Genomic DNA, 26816 nt, shown 5'->3' with positions numbered 1-26816 from the left:
CTCTGCAAAGTGCCCATTTTTGCAAGGAAAGCCAGATGGCTCAGGTTCACTGAGTGTGTGTCACTGCCCCTCCTAATGTCATGATCGTAATCCCTCCTCTTAAGGGCGCTCCGGCTCTTTCATATTTTTCTAATGACATGCACCTGTCCCCAGTCCTGCCCCTCCTTATTTACGCTGGGCCTCCCGGCTCTGCATTGGAAGACGGACTCCCGGAAGCCTGCCTACCACCAAGTCGCTCTGCGTCTGCAGCTTGAAGGCATAGGTCTCCTATCAGCGTCCTGACCAGCTGAGTCCGGGGCTCAGACCGCCTGGCCTCGTCATCCCGTTTTTATTCCCTCTCCCTGTGCCGGATCCCATTCCAGCTTTTAACTCTTGTCTTGCTTTGTCTCGATTGGATCACCCGGATTTGGACTTTTGGACTTCGCCCCCGGTTTCCCTCCTGGACTCCTTGGACCTGTTCGCTCTTGCTACGCCCCCCGAGCACCAGATCACCATCGTCACGCCCCCCTGTCTGTCAGCCCCTCCTGATCCTCGTCGTCTCCCCGTCATCCTTTTCCACTTATTTCCGGATTATACCGTCTGCATAGGGTCCAGACCAACTGTATGTTTCAATGGGATTGTGAACCTTCTGCCTAGCTGGTACTTAGAGTAGGCTTGAGTCTTCACCATGTGGTGGGTGAAGATTACAGTAGTTATTATTCTTCTCCCTACCCCCTGTGCCTTTGTAGCTAGAGCTCCAGTCTTCATTTGGTTAAAATAAAAGTTTAGTGAATTTGTGAGGGAGAAATCAATCTTTTTAACAGCAGTAATGTATATATATATAATAAAATGCATGTCACTCTTAATATTTTAGGTAGAAAAACAATATGCTACTGTATATCAGTGTGGGTCTTAACAGCGAGATGTAACAAAATATGGGGAAGAAATAAGTATTGTATAAGCTTTTCTAGTATTTCAGTTTTTCATGTACTGTATATGGCAAAAACATTGTGCCAATAATAACATTTTGTTATAAAAGCTTTTGGAGCTTTTGAATGCAATTTATTATACTATTATATATTTTAAAATGTTTTTTGTATTGCATCCATGAACATATTCATTTTCTCACTCTGAATCTTTACAATAATACTGTACATAAGCATTAATTTTGTTGTTTTTTTTTTAGTGTCATTTCTCTCGTATTTGCTTGCTGTCCAAAAATGCATCCTCTAGATTTATAGACACCGTCTAGGGAAATGCAATTAAACAGGACATTTCTGCAGACAGAAATGATCATTTTAATGATCATTCACGCAGTTTGGATCAGGAAAAGTAAAAAGTGGTGGACTACTGTGCAATCTTTTCATGTTTCATGGTGACAAGAAAGAAAAAAATGTCTGGATCAGATTGTGGATGTGTAACACATCAACACTGAATTTGCCATTAGCATCTTCCCAGACACAGTGGACAGACACAGTAGGTGCATTAGAGAAAAACAGTGACAGAGCCATGGAAAGGTTTTTAAGAGTCGAGTTCTGAATCTGTTGAGGGTGTTAAACTGGAAGAGGTGCTGATGTTCTTAGGGTGCCCCCTGAGATGTGTCTCACTGTGCTGGGAAGGCGTGTGCTGCCCGTGCTTCAATCCTTTCCCTCTCTCCTGTGTTCTCTTGTGGGGCCCTGCAGGCTGCACTTCCTGGTCTTCCACACGGAGGAGTACCATGATGTTCTGCGGATCTGGGACGGGCCACCGGAGGGTGGGATCCTGCTGCGTGAGCTGAGCGGCTCCCTTCTTCCTCCCGACATACACAGCACCTTTAGCTCCGTCACCCTGCAGTTCAACACAGACTTTTTCACCAGCAAGCAAGGCTTTGCACTGCAATTCTCAGGTACAGAGATCAGGAGGGGTTGACAGGAGGGTCTGACTTGGGTCTGTCTGTTGCACAGGGCCCGGAGGCTCAGTTCTTGATCCTAGTAGTTTTAGCAAGCTGGACAACAGAGGCAAGTCACTTTATCATGTTTGGAATTGCACCAGTGCCTACTAATGGGTTTCCCATTTTGCTGTATTTTTTACTATATTTTTGTATTGTAACTTACTTCTATGAGAGATTGATGTTACTTAAAGCACCGCCCCTGAACATCATCGCTTGCAGTTGGTCTGCTTTCCCTGCATTCATCCCCTGCAAGCTCACTCTCTCCCCGCAGTGCCTGGCTGCAGAGAGGGTAGTGGAGAGGGGGCTTTAGGAGGTGGGAGGCTGGGCTGCTCAGGATTGTTATTCAGGGCGACTCTGCAGCAGACTGCCCTGTACCAGCCCAGGGGAGGGGGAGACAGCTGGGGCTGCAGCTGTTCAGCTCTGAAGAGACTATTCCAGAACAGAGAGGATTCCTCAGCTCGAAGAGTTAGAGCAGTGCAGGCAGGCAGGGAGGCTGGAATCCCAGGGGGTTCCACACCAAGACAGAGGCTAGAGCAGGCCTTTCAGACTCCATCCACACGAATGCTGGCAAGCAAGGACACTGGTATGAAGATCCTGCCATCAGAGCAGTCTGAGATTCATTCAATGAGTATTGATTAAAAATAACCTCGCTTTTCAAAGATAAATCCACTTGAGGAGAATGGTTATTCAAACAGTACAGCTGACATCAGTGCAAAACCTAATTGCCTTGAAAGAGAACATTGGATAAAAAAGTAACTTTGCACTATACTTAATTGTGTTCTAAAGTACGAGCTACTATGCATCTTAATATTCCAGCATGCAACAAGACAGCCTTCAGCCTGCAAAATCTACGAGTGCATAATAACTTCAACTACAAATCAAAACTTTCAAGAAGCTTCAGCTGCACACAGCTCATCTATGCCCTCTTGCATTTCTCAGCCTTCATTGAGAATGTTGCTGAACCTAGATCTTTTTGTGCATGTCCCTCTGAAACATCAAGATATTGATTTTTTTTTTTCCTGTAGTGAGGTCTTTCCCTTTCTTTTTGGCCACATTGCTTCATGCTCGTGCATAAGTAGGTTCAGCAAGTTAAATCAGAATCTGTGAGCGCAGGACTGAATTTATTCTCCCCTGCACAATGGAGACCTGAGCATCTTTTATTGAATGTTGTAAATTCTAGAGTCTATTCCTCCAGACAGTGGTTTAAGATTAATCCAATTATTTACTTGATCCAAGTGCTTGTCCTTTCTGCAGTGTGATGGTACTTTTGGGTATAGAAGATTGGTCAGTAATATCAAGCCATTGTGCAGATGGCTGCAAGGTGTGATGGTAGTGTTCTGTTACTGACAGTGTCCACAGCAACCTCCTGCAATGACCCTGGCACTCCATCTAATGGGACACGCAGTGGAGACAGTCGGGAGCCAGGAGACCACGTGTTGTTCCAGTGTGATGCTGGCTATGTGCTACAGGGGGCACCCAAGATCACCTGTACGGAGATCGACAGTCGCTTCTTCTGGCAGCCAGACCCTCCTACCTGTACAGGTGCGATGACAGTGATGGGTCAACTAAAAACTTTCTTTCTTCCCTTCTCTTTCATTTCCACTACTAGTTTTCTTTCTGTTGCCTTGTCTTTCTTTCTGCATCTGTTATTCCTCTTCTATCTTGTTCTTTTTTATCTTTATGTATTTTTGTCAGTCTCCTATGTTGATTTTTTCCCCTTTTTTCCTCTCCCTTTCCTCTAACACAAGACATTGGGCATTTTGGCCCACCAATCAATCAATAGTGGACAGGTCTGTCCCGTTCAGTAACTCCTAAATTAGCACTCGAATGGCTGGATTCTCTGATTGAATATGTACCATGGAATCAGTTGCCTTTGAAACATGAGGTTCATTTTTCTTCCTTTTTTTCCCATGAGTCATATTGTACATATAGTAACCTAATAATTAAGATTTAGAGTGCCGATAATGAACCAAGTTCATATTACACACGGAGGGCAGAAGAGGCCAATAAAATGCAGAAGAGGTTTCATTTTCAGCACAGGAATCAATACGCTTCTGCTGTGCACTCATATTCAGGGGCCTGTAACATCTGCTTTATGTCTTTAAAGCCCACTGTTTCTTTGCTTGTCTGGCCCTGGGGCAGTAAGTGAAAGCATAGCGGCATTTATTCCACCCACACGAACTCCAGGAACAAGCTGTAAAATCCACTCTTGCTCCGAGGAAGTCCTGGCTCCGCACTGCTGAAAACTGCTGGAGACTGAAAATGTGGAGTCTGATAGATTGAAGGAAGAAGGAAAGGAATGAAGGCAGCGGAATCAGTTTAGGAACTGGTAACAAAGAGCAGAAATTACATAACCTTCACCGGAGACCTCTCAAGCACATTGGCACATTTGCCGACAGTGAATACAGTGTGTGAATTCTAAAGGAAAAGAAGGTTCTTTCTGAAGCAGTGTGGGCCTGGTTTTGGGCATTCTTCTGAATCATAAGTTCCCCGGCAAAAGAAAGGGATGCACATCAGGACACATGTCAGCGCCCTGGCTCAGTCTCTCCAAGAACTATCAGCCTCTGGTGTTTCTACCATTTCCTTCTGCTGGAGGCTCTGTGCCTTAGGACAAGGAAAATACAAAAAAGAAGGATTATAGGGGTTAATGATGTAATATTTAATGTTTTCATTCAAGAGCAGAATAATGAGATTTTGGTGTATCATATCAGCAGAGAACTTTCTCAGAGGAGGAAGTGTCTATGAGTGCCTCATAGTGTGCAGTTGTTCTGAGTGTCTACTCCTTGTCTGTTTCACAGCTCCATGTGGTGGGAACTTGACGGGCCCAAGCGGGCTGATCCTCTCTCCCGAGTACCCGGAACCCTACCCACATGGCCACGAGTGTGACTGGACCGTCACTGTGACCCCTGACTACGTCATCGCCCTGAACTTCATCCAGTAAGAGAAGCTTCCCAGAGACGTGCTCAACAACAACAGCAACAATAATTATGATAATAATAAGCCCAGAGTGGGATTTAGTCAAGACACTAGGGTTAACAGTTCTGTTCTTCGTGCCAGGGAAGCTATGCTCTGCAAAAATAGTCAGGACCTTGGATTATTGGCTCATTCAAGAGATTGTACTGCTAGAATTTGCTTTGAGGTCTCCCATTCTATTTATGACCAGTCACAGCTTGGCTTTTGAGATCAGATCAAATCATGCCACAGGGTGCTAACCCTGCTGTGTATAGTCAGGCATCAATAGCATCTTTCCTTGTGTGTTTTGTCAGTTTCAGTCTGGAGCCCAGCTATGACTTCTTGCACATCTATGATGGCCCGGACTCACTCAGCCCCCTGGTGGGCAGTTTCTACGGCACAGAGGTTCCTGACCGCATTGAGAGCAGCTCCAACACACTGTTCCTGGCCTTCCGCAGTGATGCCTCCCTGAGCAGCAGTGGGTTTGTCCTCCAGTACACTGGTATGCACCTTTTCCCTAAGTCTTCAGGCCTGTCCTTGCATAGCACTACAAAGTTTAATAGAACATCAAACACACGCCAAAGGACAGGGCGATCAATGGATCCTTACCACAAGAAAATATGCTTGGCAATTAGAGCAAATGCCTGCTTTGTTTTTCTTGAGCACCCATCAGCTTTCATCATAATGGAACAATTTGTGTGATTATGCTTTTCATTGGTTTGTCTGGTTCTGAACTAGAAAAATAAAAATACTTGATTGCACAATTTTAGTACACAACACCCCATAAACGAAAGGTTGACTCTGTGATTTAAACATTGCACATTATGCAACCTTCATTACAAGCTGCTGAATTCCATTTAATAATGATTGCATATCATTTTAAAACTTCAGAACATAGCTTAACAATGTGACAAAGAAAGGCACCAAAACCCTTTTACTTGTTCATTGATCGACAAATTGTTGGGTCACCACAATCGTACGCTTCCCTGCAGCTTGCAGGCTTTAAAGTTAAAAGATACTGCATGACACAAGCAGAGACTGGAGCTCATTTGTAAAACCACCAGCTGGTAAAAACTGAGAGATTGAGCTATAGAAGAGATTGATATATACAGGCAATGAACGGTACAACAGTACATTAACTTCCTTATTTAATCTGCTTTGTATCTGGAAATACACAAGGCAGCGGGGAATGTGAAGAGTACACTTCAGTAAAGCCATATTGCAAAAAACAGACTCACATTTTATTTTCCAGAGTTATCAGTAAATAGTTTTTTTTTCTGAAACGATGGGCAGAAGTGGACGTTCTAATTTCTGTTTATCTGCATGCAATCTGAGTTTGTCTCTGCATCCGTGTGGCTCTGTTGCACCAGTCACATACAATCAGAGCAATCAGTCTCCGTCCAGCTTGCCACTGCACCATGCACCTAGGGAAACTAATGGAAGGGTTTTAAAGTTGTCTGCCATCCAGGCACATTTATCCTGAGCCCAGCCAGCCTGACTGACCTTGTCTCGCTGTGGCTGGGACCTACCCTGGCAATATTTTTTATCATGTCTGTATGGCTTCCTGTAAATTGCAGAACCAAAATATGTTAGTTCCATAGATGCTTTAAGAGATGTGCCTTCCTCTTGTCCTCAGTGGATGCTTTCAGTATTGATCCTAAGTGCTCATTTCTTATGTCTGTGTATGAGGTCAGGGTTCTCTGTGCATCACTATAAAACTATAAATAAGAATGTTACAGTGCCCAAAATGGCCGAGCAGAATGACAAAAGTTGTTTCTGCTCTCTCACCCTACTTGTCACAAATGATAGGAGGGAGCTACTGGATTCTACACCTCAGCAAGAGGAAATCTGGGAATCACCTGAAGTTTCTAATCAAGCAGTGCTCTCGGTTGTTGTCCTCTGGTATTGATTAAAAAAATGAAACATAACAGAACTGTTCCTCTGAACAATCTGTCTTTGCCATTTCTCAGACTTTGACTGATTGGAAGTTCTTGATTTCTTTAGAACAGCAAAGGGAGTATGAAGAGTTTTCTCCCCTCTGGGCTACCACAGACCTAATTACAGCAATATGGAGGTTCATGGCTCAGTACCTAAGACAAGAAAAACTGCATAAACATTTTAAGAGAGCACAACAGACAGGCCAGATCCAATATTTTGTAATATACAACAGCCTTAGTTTCACATTACCTTAAATCTGTTTTGTTGCTTTTGGAAATCAATTAGCTTGAAAATGAAGAGACTCTGTCATAGTGCACACAGTCCAGAGCCCAGATCCCACCTTCACCAAGATGGCTTTCTGATTTGGTGAATGTCTCCTGCAGTGCAGAAAGCAGAATCTCATGAAAGTCCCCAGAGTCCTGTCTGCATTAAAGTCACAACCTATCCTGTCTGAATGGAGAGGCTTTTTTTATTTGGGCTAAATGCTGAACCTTTATCAATCCGTCTGAACTATTAGGCTGAGTGGGCGATCCTAACCTTGTTATCTTTATCAGTGAAACATATGGAGCGTTTTAATCTGGGAATTTAAAGAAAATGTATTCTTGCTTCATAGCAGTTTATAGTTGCTTTAATAACTATCTAATGATGTTATTTTGTTTCTCATTATTAATGTCAAGATTTAAGTGACTGGTGAGAGCTCCACTGCTCTGTTACTAATAACTACAGTTACTATTCAGAGAAGCAACAGAAAGTGCCTGCAGCTTTCACAGTCAGTGTGATCTCTAAATTAGACTAGCAATATTTCTATACTGTTCCTTACTAGTTTTAACTAGATTTCAATCTGGCTGTCCCTAATGGGATACATATTTTGAAGCAGATGCATTCAACAGATTTATCCATTCTCTGATATTTTTCATTTGATTTCATTGTTTAGGCTATAGATTCGATTTGATTGACAACTCTCAGAAGAAAAAAATTGTCTCCTCAAATAATGAGCTCAAAATATTTGATCCTTAGGAGCACAAAACAGAACCATTGCTGACAAACTGTCAGCACCTACTGCCCAGTGCCAGATGCCTGATTGTATGTTTTTCTCTGTCCAGAAAATCCCAGAGAGTCTTGTTTCGAGCCCGGGCCTGTGCTCAATGGCACCCGTGTGGGGGCAGACCTCAAACTGGGATCCACAGTCACCTTCTACTGCGACAGCGGCTACGTGATTGAGGGAGATTACACTCTCACCTGCATCATGGGGGCAGACGGGAAGCCAAGCTGGAACAAGCCACGGCCCAAATGCATAGGTAGGGATTTTACTAAGGGGAAAAAATAGAATGGGGACTTCATATTCATATTGAAGTATTTAAGAGAAAGAATAAAGAATATACACCATATTCATATTTCCTTTCTCAGTTTTTTTCCCCAAATGCCACCTGTATTAAGTTTACTATTTCCCTTTACATCTTAAGCCTTAATTGGGAGGCATGATGGTGCAGGAGTAACCATTGCTGCCTCCCAGCGCTAGGCCCTTGGGTTCAATTCCCAAGTTCTGTGTGGAGTGTCTATGATCTCCCCAGGTTCACCCGGGTTTCCTCCCATAGTCCAAAGTCATTCTGGTAGGTTAATTGGCCTCTGGGAAAACTGGCCCTAGTGAGAGTGTTTGCATGTCTGTGTTTATGTCTGCCTGCCCTGCGATGGACTGGTGTCCCGTCCAGGGTGTATCCTGCCTGGTGCTGGTTGCTTGCTGGGGTAGGCCCTGTCTCTCCCATGACCCTTAATGGAGAGAAGCAATGGATGAGTCTTAAACTGGACCTTGTAAACCAACAGTAGAGCACCAAGACCCTCACACTCAAAAAAAGCTGTCACAGTCTGTATGCCTGAGGCACTAGGTGCTGTACTTTCAAAAACATTTGACTCTACCCTCAACGAAAACTGCAAAACTTTTGTTGTGCGGCAACACATCAATGTGCAGCTCCACTTGGAGTTTAAAAAAACTTCTGCCTCTCTCTCTAAAAAAATTGGGTGTCTACCTGTTCCCCTGCATGAGAGATATATGTTTTTTTGCATCAAAAAAAGAAGAATTATAAAAGAGAATGTAAGACATGATGCATAAGAGAATGAAAGTCACAACGGAAGGACTGGGAGAAAACAAAAATAAACACATTTAAATTATTACCCTTTTCTCTCATGTTTTCCTGTCTCTCAGCTCCCTGTGGTGGACAGTACTCTGGTATGGAGGGGGTGGTGCTATCTCCAGGTTACCCTGGCAACTACAGCAGTGGGAGGAGCTGCCTGTATTCCATTGTGGTGCCCAAGGAGTATGGTGAGCCACTAGCACTGAGCCGCTGTATATCACAGAGACTACAGCACTGCTGGAAGGCCTGCAGAGCCTAATCCATGCATTGTAGAATTGTTGGCAGTAGTGTGGGACCTCAATAGAATTTCTAATCAGCCACTTACCTCTGTATCTCAATATATCCCAACATTTTAATACATTTTATTCTGTTTTGTCCTCCTGTTCTCAGTTCTCAGAACCGGAATAGGAGACCCCTACCCAGAAAAGGATCCCCACTTTACTGTATGCTAGCAACCAAATGGGTTACATGTGTCCAAAAACCATCTCTCTTTTGTAACCTTTCTTATGTTTTGTTCAATTCAATCATTATAGCTATATACAGTGTAGAAGTGACACCTTTTGTAATGTTTTCCTAATCATGGAGATATTGCACAAAGCAAATTAAATCTACAGACATAAATTTGTATTTGTATCTAAAATTGTGGATATAGGATGAACCTTGATTTATATTTTGATTGTTTCTTTTCTTTTTAAAATGGGCAGTTGTCTTTGGACAGTTTGCCTTTTTCCAGACTGCCCTGAATGATGTGGTAGAAGTGCATGATGGGCCTACCCAGCATTCCCGGCTTCTCAGTTCCTTGTCTGGATCACACACAGGTAAACACAGCTCTGTTTTTCTTTGTTTTGAAACCTGTGCCCTTAAAGCTCCCTTCTAAAAGAACCACTATGACTAACATTGTGGTATAAGATGGTTTAACTGAAGCTGCACCACATTTGATTAATATACTGTAAAATCTTCATCAATTTCATTGCATATTGGCTTTCATTGGCTGTGATCCAAAAGCATATCCATCAGTCTTTAATTGATAGCACTTCTGCATAGGCCAAGTATCAGCTCAAACCATGTTGTGTTGTTATAACATTGCAAAAAATGTACTGGAGGAACAAGCAGACATTACCAAAAAAGGATTATAGCAAGGCAGTTGGTTACAGTGGGACACAGTGGGTGATTGTGGTGAAAAAAGGTATATCAGCTTGCTTGTAATGAAGATAACAGGTTCAGGGAAGTCAGTGGTGTATTGGCAGTGACTCTGTGATATTGTTATTCCGTACTTCAAAGACAGAGCCATGCTTTGCTGGCAATTACCAATTTAGGGGACAGAAGTGGAAGTTGTTAGGGACTGTACCAGGGCCTGGGAAGGTCTGGAGTCACAGCAGCAGCAGCAGGGCCCACATCCCAGTGAGAAGCACACAGCCATTTGGCACGATTGCTTCTAGCTATGCCTTTGAACCCTCCACTCAATTCCTCAGATGGCTTGCTTGACGACCCTCATCTGCAGCATGCATCTCAATCTCTGCCTCTCTCTTTGTCCTCCTAAGGTGAATCGCTCCCACTGGCGACTTCCAATCAGATCCTCATCAGGTTCAATGCCAGAGGTCAAGCTACATCTCAGGGCTTTCACTTTGTGTACCAAGGTAGGTTTTGGCAGCAGGGATGAGAATGAAAGTTTATAGCATCCATTGCAGTCACAGAGAATATCAGACACACTGAAATAATACAGAGCTGGCATGTGTTGAATGTGTGATGCACTCCATAAACAGAATGTCACAATCAATATTTAACTGTTCGTGAACAAAAAGATTTGTTTTTAAAGTTTTGAATGTACTTTCGGCTGTGTTTCAAAACAGATGCTTAGCAAGGGATTTTACAGGATTTTAAAACTGTTACCTATTATTTGGTGAGAATCTTGTTTGCTTTGAATTTCAGTCACCTGCCTCTGTGGGTGAATTGGCCATCGATGTGCGATTCTATAGTTGGAATAATTTATTTAATGTGATATAAGTAAACACAATTAGCAATGAAAAAAGGTCCTTAAAAAAAGGTCCTTAAACGTCAATTCCAAGAAGAAAAAGAAATAAAGTAAAATGAAGTGCGGGTGTGCAGTTGCAGAGCAGTAGCTTGACAATGGGTACTGGCTGTTGAATTATTTAACCATAAAGAGCATTAAATTCATGTATGGGTAAATATCTTGCTATAAGCACAAATTGTATCACTTTTAGCTGCAGGCTTTCCTGTGGCTTCTTTTTCCATCACTCAGGGTTTAGTCAAAAGAAATGACTAAAACTCTAGATTTATAGGTTTTGTTCCAGCTCTCCCAAAATCCCTGATTGCTGCATTTCCAAAGAAAAAAAGGTTTCATGACCAGCGCTCTACCCTCTTCCCCTGCTCTCTGCTTTTGTATAATAATCAGTTCTGCATCTCCAGATGCTCCAGGGCCCCGTGGACTGACCCATCTCCTCTCCCCTCTCGTTCCTCAGCCGTTCCTCGCACTAGCGCCACCCAGTGCAGCTCGGTCCCGGAGCCGCGCTATGGCAAGAGGGTGGGAAACAACTTTGCAGTGGGGGCGGTGATCCAGTTTGAGTGTAACTCGGGCTACGCGCTGGAGGGAGCCCATGCCATCGAGTGCCTCACTGTCCCCGGGGCTCTGGCCCAGTGGAACAGCACCGTTCCCAGCTGCATAGGCACGTCAGCCAGGGTGCATGATCCACCATCATCCGGATACTGTACATACAGGAATCATTTACCCATTCATTATCTGGACAGAGTATTCCACTATTTCCCATTCTCATCCCAAGGAAACCTATAATCAAACTAATCACCCATTAATGCTCATGGTTTGCTAAGCCTGTGCACCACATCAGCCCATTTTTTTAATCTCTATACTGTATATTAAGATGTATGTACATTGTTAATAAAATAATATGTATTATTCATACATGCAAGCTTGCAGACCATGTCAAGTCTTAGATAAATGATGTTTTTTCAGTCACAATGTTATTTTCATTTTTCCTTTAGATTTCTTTGATTCTTAATTAGTGAGTGATACAGTATACTGCTCCAAGTGACTTTCAAGTCATTAAGTACAGAAGATTTAAAATCACATGCTGAAATATTGCAGTATTGAAGCTTTCAGATAAGGTAGACCTTTCAAAGGTTCAGACTACCATCACAGCTTCAGCTTTTTTTCTTCTTTGGTTCTTTTTATTTCTTTACTATCTGCAGCTTACTTTAATAGATGATTTGCATTCCATAACTTACCCTTTTAGCTTCAGATCTTTTCTGGTCATGTCTGTGAAGGTCGCAAAATTAGTAAAAATACTAAAAGTTTAAAAACGTGTAACTAAACATTTCAAAACATTCCTGATCTTCTAAACCTTCACAAATCATGTTCCTCTTATGCTGAGTTTCCTACATTTATTATAAGAACTGTTGAGCTCATTTAGGACCCCTGGAAACCTAACAAGCATCTGAGTGAAAGACAGATGTTCAGTCTAGTGATTACTGAGAACCACAAGGCCTGACAGATGCTGTAACTGGACGGGCCTAAGTTTTTCCATGTAGACCGACAGATGTTGTGGCTGGTCATCTCTCCATCCTACCAAACCAGGCAGTTACTTTGAAAACTATCAACTGCAGGGTTTAGCAAGCAGACAGACAGATGGCGGGAATAGATGCCTTACTTGTGTCTCTCACTTAGTGCCATGCGGAGGGAACCTGACCCAGCGGACTGGTACCATCCTGTCCCCAGGTTTCCCCGAGCCCTATCTGAACAGCCTGAACTGCGTGTGGAAGATCACTGTTCCTGAAGGATCTGGCATTCAGGTAAGATGAAATAAAATAGAAGCGGGACTCCTATTATATGGCTCTATGAGCCTTCCCAGTGTTTCTTAACTGCAGGTTTCTGTATTTGACAACATTTGGTACTGGGTACACTGTGCTTGTCATATTATTTTTAGTAACTGTACATAAACTGAGAGTCATGGAGATAAAATAGTTTTATACATATGTTGACATTTATTGACTTACTATTTTTTCAGTACTTTGTAGAAGAGCCTAGAGGCCAACAAATCTAAAATGGATCAAACACCATGCTTGCAACAGCTAAATAAATGAAAAGAGAAACCTGTTGACAGATCCATGACTTGTAAAACAGTAATACAGAGTGCGGGCTCCTAAGCACTGCTGCCAGAAAGTTGGTATCTGCAGGATGCTGACAGCACACTTCTCTTGACCTAATTTTGTCATTCATTTGTTGCTTTCTTACTTCATGACCTTCCAATGGGTTTCCGTTTCATGCCCAACCTAAATTAGTGTTTTTGCATTGTCTTGAAGAAAATGGGGGCACTGGTGTGCTCCTATAGAGTTTTGAAAATGACAGGTTGGCTGGAATAAATGACATGAAGTAAAATAACATTTCCACATTGATTTTCAAATTGCAAAGACTGTTTGTTCCAAGCAAATCTCATCCCCTGCTTGCATGAGGGAATGACAACAGTAGTTATCTAATGGACTTATGAGGAAATCCTCAGTAGTATTGTGGCTGTATTATTGCATAGTCCAGCCCTCTATGAAAGAGGCACTTCTCAGTAGGACAGGTTTCTTAGAATTACGTTTCCCTATAATGCTATAGAACATGACGTGTGTTATTCCTGGGGACAACAAACTAAGAACAAGCTTATTAGTCCTGAAACATCTCTAAGTTTTCTTCTAACTCCAAAAAGAAAAACAATCTGGGTAAGTGATTATTGTTTCATGTAGTGAGCCATGAAATCATAGGGGATATTGTACATGCTGTTCAATAAAAACATGTATGAAGAACAGAAAGCACTGAGCCTAAAACTGGTCCCTGAGGAACCTCAGCATGGCCTGGCTTACATAATAGATGTCCCTTAAAATCTGCCTAGGAGAAAGAGGAATATCTGGCTTCCTTTGCTTTTTATGATCGCATTTATGAAATGAAACTCTGTAATCAAAGTGTCCCAGATGTCTCTTATTCTGAGTCATTAAGTATGCCTGGTTTTGTAAGTCACAGACACTGCAACAGATGCAGTCCTTCTCCTTGAATGCTTATTTTGAAGGATTGCAAAGATTCACTTTCAAAAGCAATTTGTTCCAGAGGTACCACCATTATTTTAAAAACATGCTCATGGCTAAAGTGATAAAAAAAACTGCTATAAAATGTTAGAATTTTAATTAAATATATCTGGTCTAGGTGTGAAAACTAGTTGATAATTATTCAATTACTTGCATATACTGATTTTCTTTGGGTGTAAGAGACAATGCAAGCATCTCTCCTCTTCACTAGAAGTATCCCATCCTTTATAAACCCATCTTACTGTACTTAGGTATTCATTTTACATCTTCTAGACAATGTTGGCAAGTAATAAGAGGCAAACAAAAGTGGAAAGTACTGTAGCTTCTTTCAATAAATGAATGGATGGGATCAATGTCTCAATTAGCTACTAACTTCCAAATGGGCTTGATGGGCCAAAAGACTCCTCCTGTTTGTAACAGTCTTAAGTTCTTCTTTTTTGGAAACTCAACTGAAATCCACAGTGGTTTGTCTCTCCAATTTTGGCAATCCTTAATGAAAGATCAATCTTTGATCAGACTATGCCTGCCACTGGAAAGAAGAGAGGTTGCAAAGTAATAATTGCTTTGCTTCCAATCTATAACCATTTTGGAGGAGAAAGGTACATTTTGTGCTACCTTTAGCCTCACTCAAGAGAGCAGCCGAAGGCAGAGATAGATTATAAATAATGGGGAGAGTATAAGTGAGCACATCTGTGGCTGCCATGATAAGGTGCATGTCAGGATTGTCTAATCCTGTGCCAGCCCAGAATTAATGTTCTGCAGCTCTTCACTAGCTCCGTTTATATATTTATTCTTGTGTCAGTATTGCCCTCCAGGTAGAAACCAGCTCTTTAGATAGATGTGATCAGGCAGTGGGCAGTATAGCCAGACACTCAGATTTGCTAAAGCATTTTTTATGTTTTCGTGTCAATGTTGAAATTAAAGCTGTCTATAACACATTCATATAGATAGTCTATATGATGATAATTTTGGTATCGTAACATGACGGAGGAATTGACGTTATACCTTGCAGCGCAGATTGTTCTGTCTGAAAGCTTTCCATTAGAGGACAACAGGGATGAAAGTCATGGATTACACTATAAAATTTGTTATCTTGGATTTTGGCTCTTACCTTATTATAGTCTGCGGTAATATGCACAATAAAAGTAGAATAAAGTGACAGAAAACACAGTGTTAATAGAATAGTAAGGGACATGCTAGTGAACAAAATAAAGGTAAATCCATTCATTAAGACCAATAATACTTATGAAACCATGCAAATTCACTGTGGTAAGCAAAAGTACTACACAGCTAAGACAACAGTGGCTTTCAACAGAACTAGTGGCATTAAGCATCCAAGAAAAAACAAACGTATCGGTGGGAAAAGACTAAAGGAAATAATGGAAAACATGTTTTGGAAGGCCGGTGACTACTCATCACTTTGTGAGTCTCCCTTGAGCAGTTTCTGAATTATTCATTCTACATAGGACTGCAGGAAATAAGGCACTGTGACTAAAACTGAACCATTGAAAGCAAAAAACGATCAATGCAGTGTAACCATCCAGTTTTGGATTAGTTTGAGGTTTAAAATATATTTATTATACAATTTTTTGCTGTGCATTTTTTGTTGTAGCCAGTAGTGTGTGTTGTACTGTTGGTGGTGGTGAGAGTGGGATAAAAGCAATAGCTTTTCCTGCACTGTATGATTGATTACTTCAAAATAATTTTTGTTTCTGGATGCATTAGAAGAACAAAACGGGATAAGCAGTTACTTTCCATTTAAGAAAAGGAATATGTGACATACCTGAAATAGCAACTAAACAGGAATAAGGCCGAAAAAAAGAACTCCAGTGTTTAGTATTAAATGGAAAGGGAACCAACTCACTTTTTCTTTATTAGCTCGTCTTGGTGGCATTTTAGCCTCAGCTATCATGTTTTACTCTTATGTCATCCCATGGGCATCAGCTCTTGTTTTACCTTCCCAAGACATTGTTCAGAGATAAGTGTAAATTCACAGTCTGTCGGCACCAACAGTTTTGCTGCTAAATGCAGCCTTGGTATCTGACAACAATCTTGCAGAGCACAGAGATGTGGCTGGCAAAAGTGATGACACTGCTGAATGGCTGCCCACAATTCAGTGGAAGCATTCGCAGCCCTGCTGCCTGCAGCGTTCCCACTAATCCACGATGACCTGCAGGCGCTGGATTCAAACCTCTGACAATTCATTTTTTTCTCTGCACCGCAGATCCAGGTAATCAGCTTTGTGACAGAGCACAACTGGGATTCTCTCGAGGTGTTTGATGGAGGTGACAACACTGACACCTTGCTGGGCAGCTTCTCAGGTGAGACGTGCATCATGGCCCAGTTATTGAGCTGACAGTTTAAGTAGCAAGCCACACTGCCAAAAGTCTTTCTTGTATGATGAAAAGTTATGGTGACTTTAGCTATCAATACACCTCTTTCTTAATTTCAGTACAATTAAATGTTACAGATTTACAGGCCAAAAATAAAGCAGATATGAATTTGCTGTAAATTAGCACATTTATTGTATAAATATCCATTTGTTTTATTTAAAAGAAATATATATATTGGGTAAAATAAGAGTGCTGCATCTTTTAAAAAAGAACTGGTTAAGAGAAGAAATAATAACTTTATACCCAAACATCTCTTTTTCTTATTTTATCCATTTAAATAATATATGTCATAAGAAATAGCATCTAATATCTCAGATCATGAGCAGTTGCGAATGGTTCCAGCACAGAAGGAAAACAAAAAGTGAAAAATTAATGAGCATCCTTCAAAGCCTCAAGTATAGGACATACAGTATGTGATGAAGCCTGCCCTGAAACCAAAAACAGACTCCTACATACTTTTTTCCAGGTCATCTTAACTTACTGGTACTGTGTAGATATCTAATGCAAACTTGAAAGAGAGTTGCATGTAAAATCCAATTGATTACAGATGGGAAAACCTTTTTTGGTAATGGTAAAAGCTACTTTGTCTGTCTGTGTCTTTCAGGTACCACAGTGCCAGCACTGCTGAACAGCACATCCAACCAGCTCTATCTTCACTTCTTTTCCGATATCAGTGTTTCTGCTGCTGGCTTCCACCTGGAATACAAAAGTAAGGCAGAGCGTTTTGGCTATTTGAATACTGGGGGTCTGAATTACTATGTTCTTAGTTATTCTTCTGAACACAGATCCCACAAGCCATTGCCACACAGGCATAGTTTGTTAAATCATTCTTCTCTCATAATACTCAATGTGTTTGTTGCTTGGCATTCTTCTTTTTTTCTCTTCTTCGAACTCTGCTTCTTCTAAAAACATTCAGACCTAATCCTTTCCTCTTGTTTCACTTCCCTCTCTTCTCTTCCTGTGTCCTGCTTTCCCTCCCAGCCGTGTCCCTGACTAGCTGCCCAGAACCTGTGATTCCCAGCAATGGTATGAAAGTAGGGGATCGATACCAGATGAACAACGTGGTGTCTTTCCATTGTGAACCTGGTTACATCCTCCAGGTGAGGAAATGAAAGATCTTACGATTGCACAGCTGTTCCATTACCCTATCACAAGTCCGTTATGCAATGGGAACCTTGAACCTTCTGGTTAATGAATTCCATATACATTCTCTTCTCTCCCACCCCTCTCTCTCTCTGAGCAGTGTAAACACAAAAGGAACTAAATAATTCATGTTTCTGTTTCAGGGCCGCTCTCACATCTCTTGTATGCCCGGAACGGTGCGCCGATGGAACTTTCCTCCTCCACTCTGCATCGGTAAAACATCCACCTTGTCTCACACCTCATCAGTGAATGATTTAGCAGTCTTTTCAGAATGACAACAAATAATCACAAGTATGTGTACAGTACTTGTATGCATGAGAGAGTGCAAACAAAATCATTCATCTCATGCACCAACTTATACTGTATAAACTTTCTTGAGTTGTTTGTGGAGGGACTGATCTTTCTGATAAACATTCAACTCTTTCCAATTCAACCAGTGCCCAGTTAACGTTCCTCCTGGAAGACATTGATCGATTTTTGCCTTCAATATTAATGGCAGTGATTAAACCCCTGGCCCCCAGACACTTGATCTTTTTAATGCTATTCCATTGATTTAAGACTGTTTAGCTTTGCGTGTGCTGCTGGTATTCCTTCACCACTGTTGAGGTCAAGACAATATTGCGAATGCATAAAACTTGTAAAATGATCAATTAAAAAAACGGCACTCTGATTCTAACCAACAAATCTTTAAACAGATGCAATGGAAAATGTAATGTCAATAAAAGATTTTATTTGTGGTGTAATGCACATAACTCCACATATCTATATAATGATGTATATATTTGGAAAATCTGCACATGACTTGACTCGTGATTGTTAAAATCCTAGTATTTTCATTTAAGCTGTTAATGGTTCATATTCAGGTTATCGTTTGAAATTCTATGGCTGTACACTTGTGTTTTCACACTGTTCCTTCAAGAAAGATGAGAGCAGTGGAACTGCAACAGAAAACAGAACCTGCATGACAGTTTGCCTGCGTCTGATTTACACACCTAATGAGGAAAACCTACTCTCAGTTAATTGAGCTTGTCACCTGCTCCGATTTGTAAAAGTCTTCAAAGGATTGATGGCGCTTACAGGCATCAGCAGTTCCCTGATTAAAATTTCATAATCCAGCTTTTCTGTTTTATTGTTATAAATTGGGGTTTAACCCTTTTATGACATTTATATATTTTTTTCTGCTCGAGTCATGAGTTTTCCCATTTAGACACATCAGCAGTGTTGCCCAGGCATTGCAGAGGAAGGGAGTTTTCTTTAATGCTGAAAAATGAGAAATCAAACACTTCGATTATACTTTATAACTCTATAGTGGCACCTTAAGTGAAACCTCCTTTTGTTGAATTAAAATAGCATTTTTCTTCTTTCTGAAATTTTAAAAAAATACTTTAGACGTTTATTCTCCCAGACTTTGAGCATTAGTGACTTTGTATTGAAGGCAAGTCCTTTAGCCTGAAGGTTGGTGGTTCAGGTGTAAGGTGTAATGTCACCAAATCCATGCCCCATCCCTTTTTCTCTCTTTTGTTTTGGCTCCACTGCAGCACCATGTGGGGGGGTCCGGGAGGAAATGGAAGGGATGATCTTGAGCCCAGGGTTCCCAGGAAATTACCCCAGCAACAGCGACTGCACCTGGAGGCTCTACCTGCCTGTGGGCTTTGGTAAGACACTCTTTTCTGGAAACTCTGAGAGACTGGTAGAGTTAGTTGTCATTTGAGTTTATAGCAATCGAAGGAAGATAGTTAACCACTGGGGCTTTAAAAATTCATTTAAAATTTCACCTTTTGACCTGACTTTATTAAATAAACTATTCTGTGTACTTTCACATGGCCTGATCATTTACCCCTGTCTTGCAGTTAACTTTGTGTTTTGAGTGGTTCTACCTAAAATGCAGTGTGGGGGTTCCTCCAAATTTAGCAATACATGTTTGCATCCAGGCTATGATTACTGTACCGTATTGAACAAGGGAAAGTAAGCTTCTCATAGTTTCACTACCCACTCACTAAAAACATGTTTAATCTTTATATAAGCATAGGAATTGCAGTCAAACCTTGGATTTACACCAACCTCTTAAGCGCAACTCAAAATAAACCCACACAGTACAGACAAAGGTCTGTAACATCATGGTGTTACATAGACATCACTCCGTATGAAAGGCTGTAGACATCACTCCTCAGGACTGCCAGGAGTGGGCCAGCCTTTTGGAGATGTGGGCTTAACTGTTATTTGTGGGCTGCATGAATTACACTGAGACTGGAGATGCCGGAGTCTCACAACACATCCAGCCAACTACTTCAAAAGAATGGTCTCTTGACACAATGCATTTGAATGTTTCTGAGAAACCATGACCTTAATCAGGCTTGTTAGAGAGCTAGAGACGTGCTCAAACACATAACTGTGCCAATCACGTAACAGGAAGAACTTCCCAAGAACTCTTTAAGGATGATATAGATTTTCAGAGTGTGTCCTTCTTTTCCTGGTGCTGTGCAGGTGCCCACATACAATTCCTCAATTTCTCCACGGAGGCCAACCATGACTTCATTGAGATTCGCAATGGCCCCTTTGAAACCAGCTCGGTGATCGGTCGATTTAGTGGACAGGAGCTCCCCCCTTCCCTGCTGACCACCTCCCATGAGACCACGGTGTACTTCCGGAGTGACCACTCCCAGAACAAGCCCGGCTTCCGATTCGAGTACCAGGGTAAGGACAACACCACCTGTCCAGCAGTTGCTACTAACCGTGGCACGTTTATACCTCTTTTTATACCACAATGCTTAAACTGGCAGCAAGTGAGGGTCATACTCTTTTACTGTTTCAATTTGGACAGAGTAAACGTGCACAAGTTACACGTAATGAAAACTTGGTAATTAGATAAATAACAGGAAAAAATCTGCATGAATCCATAATATGTTGGAGTCCCCGAAAAAATGTGCATTTGTATTAGTCCTGCTGTCTAGAAAAATGTATCATATATATAGCTCATTTCATAACTCCAGACAGATTGCAGGCTGCTTTCTCCAGAATCAGCCATTTGGAAGAAAGCACGAAGCCATGTGTCACAGGCAACATTCTTTACACAGTAAACCTGGCTTATTTAGTTTAATCTAAAAGGCTGGCCTTCTTTTTTCCAGACTGCGCTTCTATTTTTCCCTTTTATCTATCTTAATAAATGTTAAAGGCAGAGTCACTTTTACCAGCCTCATCAGTTGAATCCCTTAGGTTCTGGCTGATTAATTCTGGTTTCACTGTCTCTCAAGGACTTTGAAAGCACATTGATAAAGGGCTGAAGGAAACCTTGAACACGTAGCATAGGGGGAGTGTACTGTTCATGCAGTAATTATGGATATCCCTGGCGGTACATCTGAAGTTGTTCACAAATGTGTCAGAAGTCAATGTCAGTACTTTAGCTTGGAATGTGGAAGGCTGTAGGGTAGTACTTACAGTAAATTACAGAAATTGTACTGGGCTCTTGATTACTTGATGATGTAACACTGGATTAGTTTGCAATTAAATATCTACAATATTTGGTCCCTTGCTAGTCAATCTAAATTAGTTTTTTTTTTTATCAGCTTACGAACTGCAGGAGTGTCCTGACCCAGAGCCCTTTCAACATGGCGCGGTGATAGGTGCTGGGTATAACGTTGGCCAGTCCATTTCCTTTGAATGCCACCCAGGGTACCAGCTTGTTGGGCATGCCATCCTAACCTGCCAGCACGGCACCAACCGCAACTGGGACCAGCCCTTCCCCAGATGCGAAGGTAAGAGCTGTCCTGAACCCCAATTCCTTTCCGTGACCCAGCAAGGTCCAGTTCGTCAGGAATGCAGTGTTCGGCTGTGGTCCCAACCTCATGCCTTGGAAAGCAACTTTTTTAGAGCAGCAAAGCCACGTAAAAAGGGTTAATAGAGCAATTAGGAATCCACATAAGTGAAAAATTAGACACAATATATTTTTATTGAAGTACTGTTTTTTCAGTAATACCCATTGAGAGATACACAGCAGAGCGTTTTATAAAGGTATATATATTGTAAAAACTCAAGCCTTCGCTAGATAATGATTGTCAAAAATAAATTATCTTAAAGAGCAAAACTGCAAAAAAGTAAATGATCTAAAAAAATGTCGTAATTGTTAAATACCCTTGTGCATAAATACATATTGTAAACTAGAATATGAAAGAAGAACAGGAAACTGTTTTTCCTGTTTTTTTTTTCATAGAGCTTTTTGCTGCTTAGGGAAAGCTAGATGAAGCATGCAGCTTGGTGACTCTGGAGGGCTGGAGTCATGCACCAGTTCTCTGTGTCAGTATTGATATTCTACCCTGCAGCGCAGCTGAAGTGGGTTAGTAAACCTTATGGGTTGGATATTTGGAGGATTCAGATGAGCCGGATTTTGTCTGGTAAAATGGACCTTGACTTAACAGATATTCATCCTGTTACAGTCAAAGGCTTGCTCCTGGGTAACACATTAAGCACATACTCAATTCAATTATGTTTGGGCATATGTTTATTTTGGTGCGAGGGGGTGGGCATGTTAGGTAGCTGGAATCTCCTAGTTTTCTGGAGCCTCCTAGTTGGTGCGGTTTCTGTGCAACTCAACTTAAAGAATCAAGACTTTTTTAAAAATCAGATCCTTACCACAGAGATTTTGTCCCAGCTGGGTAATTTTAGGCATTTTTAATTGTTTAAAAACTAGTTTAAACCCCCCCCCCCCATGCTATCTGAATTTCTACAGTTCAAAATGTGATTCCTTTCAGGGAATGCCGTCTAAGATATCTATTAAACCTGACCCAATTCTGCTGTTCTGTCTGTGTGGCCTCCTTCTCAGAACACCAGTTTCCAGCTTCCTGACCAACCAGCTGGGTCATTATTTTTGTACTTTCCTCCTCTAAGTCCATTCATCTATTTTCTAACTGCTTTATGCAGCACAGGGTTGCAGGGGAGCCAGAGTCTATCTCAACAAGCAACAGGTGTAAGGCAGGGTACAACCTGGATGGGAAGCTAGTCCGTCGCAGGGCAGACACACAAAGATGCAAAATCACTCCAGGGCCAATTTTCTTGGAAGCCAATTAACTTACCAGTGTGTCTGTAGATCGTGTAGGTAAACCTACAGGAACAGGGGGAGAACATACAGTACAAACTCCAAACTCCATGCAAAGAGCACCCCAGAAATTGAACTGGATGACAACACTGCGAATCACTGAGCCACTGTGCCTCTCTCCTCCTCTTAATTCGAACCCTTTTTAAGCTTTTCTCAACAAAGATGGATTGCTTCCAGCTCTCACTAAATTAAGTCTAATTTCGTTATTGCCTTTCCTTTAGATGCTTGACAGGGCTTCCTTAGTTCTGAGTTTGCCCTGGCTCTCTGCCACTGGCTTTGCTGGGAGGTGGAAGAGTTCCAAGAACATTATCTCACTCTAATGTTAGGGAGCAAGTGTTCACTGAAGCACGTTGGAAAATCAGTGCGTGATTTAGTGTTGTGTCCTTCTATGTAAAACAACACTGCCTGGAGTTTTCATCCACCCTACAGTGTATTATCTTCAAGGGCTCCTTTTCTATGTTTTAAATCCTATTTATAAAGTGTAGGCATGCAGACACATCTGTGTTTTGAAGAGTTAAATCCCTTGGGACCCCTAGACTGAAAGCAGTACTTAGCAAACCTACAGTTCCCTGTGTGAAGCATGGTGTTACCACCTTGTGAAAAACAAACAGCAATAAATTATTACACTTAAATTAATCAATATAGTAAGGAAAAGAGTTTCTTATTAAAATGATTCTGGGCATTTGCATAATACTTATCATCCCAAAATGCTTTAGGTATAGAAACCCACTTCATCCACCGCTGAAGTGCAGAACCAATTACCCAGCACCCACCCAGTGTGAAGCAGCCCCAGTACACAGCAGACTAGGTGGAGTGAGACATTCTTTATCCACTCAATTAAGAGGGAATTCCTGGACCTGCACTTTAGCCTGGACACCAGAGTTAACACCTTTGTTCCTTCTGAAGGCACCATTGGCTTTGACCAGCTAGTCAGGGTTTTGATTATTGTCTTATTTGACTGTTGCAGCATTTTCATGATTTTCGGGCCACATGTGGCAGCGCAGTTGCCTGCATGTGAGCTCAGACAGGTAAGGTAATCTTAGCTCGGTCTTGATAGCTTGAAACTAAGGTTCCCACCAACTGTCCTTCTACGAGTCTGCTATAGGAAATAAATATCATGGCTGAGGAGTGATACTCAATACGGTGATCAATATTTCATTTAGCAGGTAAGTCAACTGTGGGGGGATTTGAATGGAAAATAACCTGTCCTGCGTGTTTTTCCCTGTGTTCAGAGACTAAAAGAAAAAAAAAAGCAAATCCATGTGATGCTTGGCGATTTTTAACCCTCCTGCTTTAGCTTCTAAAACATTCTACCCCAGTTCCCAACTCTGGTCCTAGAGGAACTGCGTTTTTTTAGATTTTGCTCCAGCCAAGTTATTAATCACAGACTAATCGATTTCAGTTTTCTATTTGAGGGATATTTGTGCTGTACATTTGTTTTCAGCTCTTAAAAAGTAAAGTGGGATTTGCACGGGGTTTCAGAACTACAGTACCCTCATTCAGGCATGTTTCTTGAAATGTAACCAATTTGACTTCTCTTTAAAGGAACACATGCTCATTGCAGAACATATTCCCACTTCTGTCTGTTTATCAGCAATTGATCAATGAGTAAGAGTTGCTTATTCCCCCCCAAAAAAACAAGGATGGTCGAGAGGCTGCACAAAGTTCTGTATGCTGAATATCCTGGAAACAACTTGTACCCTTGGAAAAGAATATTTTGACACTCAGAACTGACCAAAGAAATATGTTCATTAAAAGTCTAAACAAGCAAGCAGATCAATTAAGCCATCAATTAGCACTGGAGATTTAGAGCTCAGTTGGAAAGCCAGCAGTGTTCCTGTAAGACCAGGGTCAGGATGCACTAAAGTTCTACACTTTAGTTAATTATGATTGTTATCTATAAGCCTTAGAACCACATTACCATGAAATAAGTTTTCAGAAGGGTTCTCTTTGAACGAGACTTTTCCGGAGACTATTTTAATTTATTTATAGAAACACACTAAGATTGTCATTTTTGGGAGTTTTGCAAGTGCCTTCTCAGTAAATTGTCCATCTCACAAGTATGAAAACCTCAAAACCGGTTTGCAGACATGGACCACAACTTGTTTTGCTTGCTACAGTAACAAAACAGCAGTGTGTCTCTTCTGCAATTTGAAGCTCAGTGCTTGAGTGGGAGCAATAGAGACTGCGTTTAAATTGTTCACTGTTCCCCAGGGCTCAGTTCTCATACATGGCGTGCACTCTACAAGAGCACATCTCCTCTAATGCTCCCTAATGCCCTGGGCCTCCCGCCTCCTCCCAGACTGACTGCTGCTGGGATAAGGTTGTGCCCTTATCTTTCCCAAACATTCTGACAGAGTTCTTACTGCTAACAGGCTTAAAGCTAATCTCTAGTCCCCAACGAGAGCTCCTTTCACCACTTCCTCCCCCTCCCATCAGCCTTTGTATTTATTTATTCATGGCGTTTTATTTATTTCATTTGTAGCACCCTGCGGAGGCAACATAACAGCCGACAATGGGACCATTTTTTCACCGGGTTATCCGAACGAATACCCCAGCTCTGCCGACTGCGAATGGCTGATCACTGTAGCCCATGGGCAAGGAGTCCACATCAATCTCACTTTAGTGCACGTCCCGGGTCCGAACAATTTCATCACCATTTGGTAAGTGTCACGATACGTAGTCTAGGACCCTATGCAGACGGTATAATCTGGAAGTGACTGGAATAAGACTTCAAGGGAAACACAGCAGGAGCAGGACTGGATGGCAGACAGGGGGCGTGACGGCTGTGATCTGGTGCTCGGGGGGCGTGGCACAGGCGAACAGGTTCAAAACAGTCTAGGGAAACCAGGGCCCAGTCCAATATCCAAAACTGGGAGGTCCACCCAAGACGAAGACAAGAATAAAAACAAGGAACGGGGTCATGGAACCAGGAATAAAGAAGTTAAAAATAGACTGACGAGGTCAGGTGCTCCGAGCCCCGGACCCAGATGGTCAGGACGTCGTTCGGAAGCCTGTGCCCTCAAGCCGTGGACGTGGGGCTAGGCAGGCCTCCAGGCATCCGTCTTCCAGTGCAGAGCCAGGAGTAGCGAGAGCGCCTGGCTTAAATAAGGAGGGACAAACAGAGGAAAGGTGCATGTTATCAACTAAAATACGAAAGGGCTGGAGTGCCCTTAAGAGGAGGGATTACGATCGTGACAGTAAGGCAGTGAGCGAGCAGGTCAATGCTGAAAATGATTGCTTAGCAACGGGTCAAAGATTTCTGATTCTGCCTATTTTTCTCTTCATTATCTACGTCTTTTGCATCTATAGACAGATAGCAGTACTGAATAGGAGGGGAGTGGTGTTTAGCCGTCACTGTTTGCCACTTCTGAACATGTACTGTACCAGGAGTGTTCACCCAATTTTTCCTCTATGGGCTACTTCAGAATAGACACATGGGTTTTCTTTTTTGTGTTCCGTTTCACAAGCTATGGTAGAGCCGCATTTCACACTCTGTCCAGAGACACTGTGGTCCACCGCTTAGGAGATCTCCAGGGTCCTTTTTTGAGAGGGAGACAGATGGTTTTGTAGAAAAAATGGCTGTTTCAGGAATATCGGCCAATTGTGTTGCACCCCTTTTCCTTAATGAATCTTCCAAGAAGAAACTGGTTTCCTCAGGGAACCACTGAGGAAGGAGGCTAGATCTTTCTCCATCATTCACTTAAAGCGTTGTTTTACTACTGTAAAACTCAGGGGGATATGGACGTGATAGGAGTGTTTTTCCCTCAGAGACAGGAGAATATGCAGCCTTGAATCTTCATGTTTTGTGTGCCCTTCCGAACTGTGGGTGGTAGCCTCTGATGACAAAGTTCTACAAGTGGTAAGAGTGAGACATTCTGACAGGAGATGCTAGAAAATCCCCCTCACACAGTTGGGACACCTAAAAACTGTGTGCATGCACAAATTCTCACAGTTGTCCTTTTCCTTCATAATGACGAGTCAATGTAATGCCTCTGTGCTACATTGAAGCTGAGTATGTGAGTGGCAGTGTATGATTATCCAAAATCAGGTTTTTGGGGGTCACACCGAATTTACCACTTATTTCATCCTGAGTCTCCAGTCAACCATTATTTTAACTGGGCCTATTTATCATTTCCCACGTTTTTGGCAGATGGTGATCCTAA

At 41.9% G+C, this 26816-nt stretch overlaps 1 protein-coding gene across 1 annotated transcript in view; it reads left to right on the top strand.

Moving 5' to 3' along the window:
• The window catches only part of csmd2 (CUB and Sushi multiple domains 2), a 265918-nt gene that overhangs the window by 191429 nt on the left and 47673 nt on the right, over positions 1-26816 (top strand). The window contains exons 26-43 of the mRNA XM_015348750.2: positions 1662-1864; positions 3260-3451; positions 4708-4846; positions 5176-5363; positions 7903-8097; positions 9000-9116; positions 9633-9746; positions 10470-10565; positions 11409-11612; positions 12629-12753; positions 16250-16346; positions 17023-17127; positions 17400-17518; positions 17705-17774; positions 19100-19216; positions 20046-20255; positions 21125-21313; positions 25136-25313. Coding sequence (XP_015204236.2) covers positions 1662-1864; positions 3260-3451; positions 4708-4846; positions 5176-5363; positions 7903-8097; positions 9000-9116; positions 9633-9746; positions 10470-10565; positions 11409-11612; positions 12629-12753; positions 16250-16346; positions 17023-17127; positions 17400-17518; positions 17705-17774; positions 19100-19216; positions 20046-20255; positions 21125-21313; positions 25136-25313 — 2658 coding nt within the window. The remainder of the gene's footprint in view (positions 1-1661; positions 1865-3259; positions 3452-4707; positions 4847-5175; positions 5364-7902; positions 8098-8999; positions 9117-9632; positions 9747-10469; positions 10566-11408; positions 11613-12628; positions 12754-16249; positions 16347-17022; positions 17128-17399; positions 17519-17704; positions 17775-19099; positions 19217-20045; positions 20256-21124; positions 21314-25135; positions 25314-26816) is intronic.

The sequence above is a fragment of the Lepisosteus oculatus genome, chromosome 11 (assembly GCF_040954835.1).
Source record: "Lepisosteus oculatus isolate fLepOcu1 chromosome 11, fLepOcu1.hap2, whole genome shotgun sequence".
In the NCBI taxonomy this organism is placed as follows: domain Eukaryota; kingdom Metazoa; phylum Chordata; class Actinopteri; order Semionotiformes; family Lepisosteidae; genus Lepisosteus; species Lepisosteus oculatus.
The sequence above is the reverse complement of the archived record's forward strand: the minus strand, read 5'-3'. Positions and strand labels throughout refer to the sequence as shown.